Source organism: Engraulis encrasicolus, chromosome 3, assembly GCF_034702125.1.
Source record: "Engraulis encrasicolus isolate BLACKSEA-1 chromosome 3, IST_EnEncr_1.0, whole genome shotgun sequence".
Classification (NCBI taxonomy): domain Eukaryota; kingdom Metazoa; phylum Chordata; class Actinopteri; order Clupeiformes; family Engraulidae; genus Engraulis; species Engraulis encrasicolus.
In genome coordinates, this window is record NC_085859.1 from 10,130,447 (window position 1) to 10,135,446 (window position 5,000).

A 5,000-nucleotide genomic window follows, 5' to 3' on the forward strand; every position below is an offset into this window, starting at 1 on the left:
CGTCTCTGATGAGATCAAGATAAACGACTTTGCTTGGTTTAGATGGTGTCACACATGTTTTATTTATTTATTTTTTATTTGATCTTTATTTAACCAGGAAGGTCCCATTGAGGTAGACAAATCTCTTCTTCCAGGGAGTCCTGGCCAAGACGGCATTAAGACAGAGGAGGCACATGCATATTATGAATATAAATGAAAATAAAAAAAAGCACACGTAAGGATATAAGACATATCAGACATAGGGGCAAACAAAATAGACACTGGACAAGACTAACAAGTAAGACCATCAAGCACTAAACAGTAAGAACTAACAAACTAACAAAATCTGACATACAAAACACACACACACAAAACCTCTGTAAAACTGTAAAACATGTGGGATGGTAACCAAGTGTGTTTTACAAGAATAGTGTCCAATCCGTAAACTCAAACATGGCATTGGGACTGACATGGTTTGTGACTGAATGAATGCCGTTAACATTGGAAAGCTGAATTTCACCTTGAGAAACATGCATGTCAACGTGTGCTACGACTACTGAAGCCGATCATGATACTCTACTACAGTGGTTCTCAACTGGAACAGTCTTGGGACCCACCATTTTCCACTCTCATTCGGTCGCGACACAATTTTTTTAGCGTTCAAGTCAATTCAATGCAATTCTCAAAATGTAACCAAGACTCGAATGACTGGTTGCACGCTATCTATCTCGCATAAACATTCAGATTGTATCTATGATGACAGATGACACGGAGTTCACTTCCCTATCAAAATAAAAGTTGTAAATTGTTGCAGGAAAAGTTGGATTTTTTTTTAATATAATTTAGTTTTTTTTACACCAATGCCCCACGACCCACCCATGACCCCTCCGCGAACCACTTTTGGGTCGCGACCCACCAGTTGAGAAACACTGCTCTACTATATAGGAGTTCACTCAAATCTCACATACATCTTTTTTTAAATAGGGGCAGGCTCACACAATAAAACACACACCGATGGCCTCCCTTTTAATCCCTTTTCATTTATAGACGTTTCGGGCCAACACGTTTCGGGCCCCTCAACAAGATTCTAACCTGGGGCTGTACTCACCTTTTTGGGTACATGTTCAAATATGAATGACTGTATTTAGATTTTTTTTGAGTGAAAACAAATTAAAGCGCTTATACTGTATGTTGTACACAGATTACTATTCATTGTGTCAAAGTGAAATAACTTTAATGTTGTCCTATGAAAAGATATACTTACAAAACTGCAAAAATGTGAGGGGTGTACTAACGTCTGTGACACACTGCAATACAAGGCCTTTTAAAGTAAAACACTACGATTTGGTCATTGCCATTCTGGTAACAGCTATTTTATTACACTGTCTTAACGGTTATGGGGCAATATGGTGCAAAAATGAACTTTGGGTTTGTTTTCGTTTAAGTCTGATAACAAGTTGGTATGTTTAGTTTGGGGCAAAACTACGCTGACCTGCTGCATTTCAAACTGCGGTCTTGTTTAAAAAAAAAAACAAATGTGTGTAACGGATGGACTCTCAGACTCACATGCAGCCAGATAGCCAGAGAACAGGAAAGACTGATTAGAGCATTGTTTATTAACTGATGTGTTATGACCCAAATGTGGGTCGCGGTGGGGTCCTGGGTGGGTCGCAGAGCTTTGGTTTAAATTGTGCTAATTTTCACCTTAAAAAAACCTGGGGCTTTTTGAGCCTTTATTGTTTATTATCAGACAGGACAGTGGAGCAGAGACAGGAAGTGAGTTGGGAGAGAGAGAGATGGGGAAGGGCCGAGGCCGGGAACCGAACCCGGGTCGGCTGCACAGCAGACGAGAGCCCTGCCGTTAGCACCATAGTTGTATGTTTCTTTAAAAAGAATTACCTTGTGTTTTTGTGTGTGTTTAATGTACCAATGCTGGCTGACATAGCTCCTTAATGCATGCCGTACCTCCAGTGGCACACTGTAATTGTCACTGAAAGGTTAACAAGCATAATACTACAAGACTATGATATAACACAGGGCCTTGATTAATGCACTACTACGTGGTCATTGCCATACCGGTAACAGCAAATTCAATACTTTGTGTCTTATCGGGTTTACCTAACTGTGCTGTGTGTTTTGTGTGTGCTCAGCAGCACCCCTTGAGGATGCTGGAGGCGGTGCGCTTCTGCCTGATGGAGCGCGAGGTCCTCCAGCGTCTGCACGGGCGTCTGCATGCGTGCCCGCTGCGGGAGATCGTGTCGGCCGCGCTGCGCTACCACGCCCAGGAGCTATGGCAACCCGTCACGCAGAGCGCCCTCACACAGCCCCGCTCAACATTCTACTGTGTACTGGCGTTCGGAGGCATGTTCTCATCTGGGGCCCTGGATGACAACGAGGACCACTTCCAGGTAGAGGAAACACACACACACACACACACACACACACACACACACACACACACACACACACACACACACACACAGATGATGATGGTATAGACTTTATTGACTTTATTGCAGGTGTATCACCCCAGCTGGTCAGAGTGGTGTAGTCTTCCGGATGAGAGAGCGTCCCATATGTCCAACATGGGCACACACACACACACTTCTACACACACACACACACACACACACACACACACACACACACACACACACACACTTCTACACACACACACACACACACACACACACACACACACAGATGATGATATTGACTCCTGTATATTGCAGGTGTACCACCCCAGTTGGTCGGAGTGGCGTAGTCTTCCGGCTGAGAGGGCACCCCGCATGTCCAACATGGGCACACACACACACTTCTACACACACACACACACACACACACACACACACACACACACACACACACACACACCTCTACACACACACACACACACACACACACACACACACACACACACACACCTCTACACACACACCTCTACACACACACCTTCACACACACCTTCACACTCACTCACACACCTTCACACACACACACACACACACACACACACACACACACACACACCTCTACACACACACACACACACACACACACACACACACACACACACACACACCTCTACACACACACTGACTAGATGATGATATTGACTCCTGTATATTGCAGGTGTATCACCCGAGCTGGTCGGAGTGGCGTAGTCTTCCGGCGGAGAGGGCGCCCCGCATGTCCAACATGGGCATCGCCGTCCTCAATAACTTCATATACCTGGTGGGCGGAGACAGAAACACCAGCGGCTTCCGAGCAGAGACACGATGCTGGAGGTGAGGAGAGTGTGTGTGTAGTGTGTGTGTGTGTGTGTGTGTGTGTGTGTGTGTGTGTGTGTGTGTGTGTGTGTGTGTGTGTGTGTGTGTGTGTGTGTGTGTGTGTGTGTGTGTGTGTGTGTGTGTGTGTGTGTGTGTGTGTGTGTGTGTGCGGTGTGTGCTTTTATGTGTTTGTGTGTGGGTGTGTGTTTGTGTGTGTTTGTTTGTGTAGCATGTGTGTGTGTGTGTGTGTGTGTGTGTTTAGTGTAAGTAGGTAGGCGTAGGTGGGGAAAGCTGCAGGTGTGTCTTTTTAAGGTGGGACTACTGTAGATTAAACCACATTCCTGTCCCTGTGTGCTAAAAGAAAGAAAAACTAGAAGCACTGAGAGAGTGCAAACCTCCGCCAAGGCCAATACACAACACACTGTGGAATCCTATGCCTATATAATGTAACTTACAACCAGATCAGGAATCCATATCGGGTCATCACTTAGCTTTGCTGTTTGATAGAACATTTAGACTATGTTACACCCTATTTTTGTCACGTCTTTCTGCCTTCTTGTTGTGGAGTTAGAAACTGGAATATCAAAATTCACCCTTTCCCACAATGGTGAAGAATTGTTTACAAAAATTCCAGGATCCGGCCCTACCGTNGCTGATATGGTAGGGANCACGTTTACCACTCGGCCGACCCAGATTCGATTCCCAGTCCGGGTCCTTGGCCAGTCATCTCTCTCTCCCATCTCACTTCCTGTCTCTCCTCCACTATCCTGCCTCACAAAAACCAATAAAGGCTGAAAAGCCCCAAAAAAATGCTTACCCCAAAAAGATCCAAATTGTGATCTGGATCACCACCAAAATGTAATCACTTGTTTCCTTTGTCAATTTCAACATCTCCACAAAATTTCATCCAAATCCGTTCATAACTTTTTCAGTTATCCTGCTGACTGACAGACAAACAAACAAACAAACAAACCAACGTGACCGAGAACATATCCTCCTCCGCGGCGGTAAAAAGTAAAATTGTAAAAAAGTAAATTGGTCAATGACGTATTTGTTATATAAGTTTAACCCCTTAAAGGGACAGTTTGGTCAATTTCAACATGCAGTTGTAATGCTCACACTACCCTGGACTTGTCAGTGCCTGAGATTTTTTTTCTTCTTCTTCAGCCTTTTCTGAGATCCTGGTCATTGTAATGGGGGCAGCTCTTTGTTTACATTTCAAAAAAACATTTTTATTTATTCCCAAAAACATCCAAAAGGTTATAAAACATCAGCAGACAACTAGCAAACAGCAGTACCTTTTGGGAAAATATTTGGAGTTTGCCTATGTTTCATTTTTTTAAAATGTAAACAAACGCTGCCCCCATTAGAATTGCTCATATCTCGGAAAGGGCTGAGCCGAAAAATGTGGCATCACCAGGTACTGACAAGTCAAAGATAGAGTGAGCAATACAACTGCATGTTGAAATTGACCAAACTGTGCCTTTAAAGGTTATCTTCCACACACCGCGCTCTTCCGTCTTGTTGGTGCGTCTCTGAAGTAATCTAGTAGTAGGAAATGGATCGCACTCAATTTTCTTCTTTCTTGTTGTTTTCTTTTATTTCAACATTGCAGGGTTGTTCTTGTTGTTTTCTTTTATTTCAACATTGCAGGGTTGTTCTTGTTGTTTTCTTTTATTTCAACATTGCAACCCTGCAATGTTGAAATAAAAGAAAACAACAAGAAAGAAGAAAATTGAGTGCGATCCATTT

At 43.6% G+C, this 5,000-nt stretch overlaps 1 protein-coding gene across 1 annotated transcript in view; it reads left to right on the forward strand.

The window, feature by feature from the left end:
• Positions 1–5,000, forward strand: part of klhl22 (kelch-like family member 22) — a 23,437-nt gene that overhangs the window by 11,341 nt on the left and 7,096 nt on the right. Inside the window, exons 6-7 of the mRNA XM_063194290.1 lie at positions 2,133–2,387; positions 3,112–3,266. Of these exons, the coding sequence (XP_063050360.1) occupies positions 2,133–2,387; positions 3,112–3,266 (410 nt within the window). The remainder of the gene's footprint in view (positions 1–2,132; positions 2,388–3,111; positions 3,267–5,000) is intronic.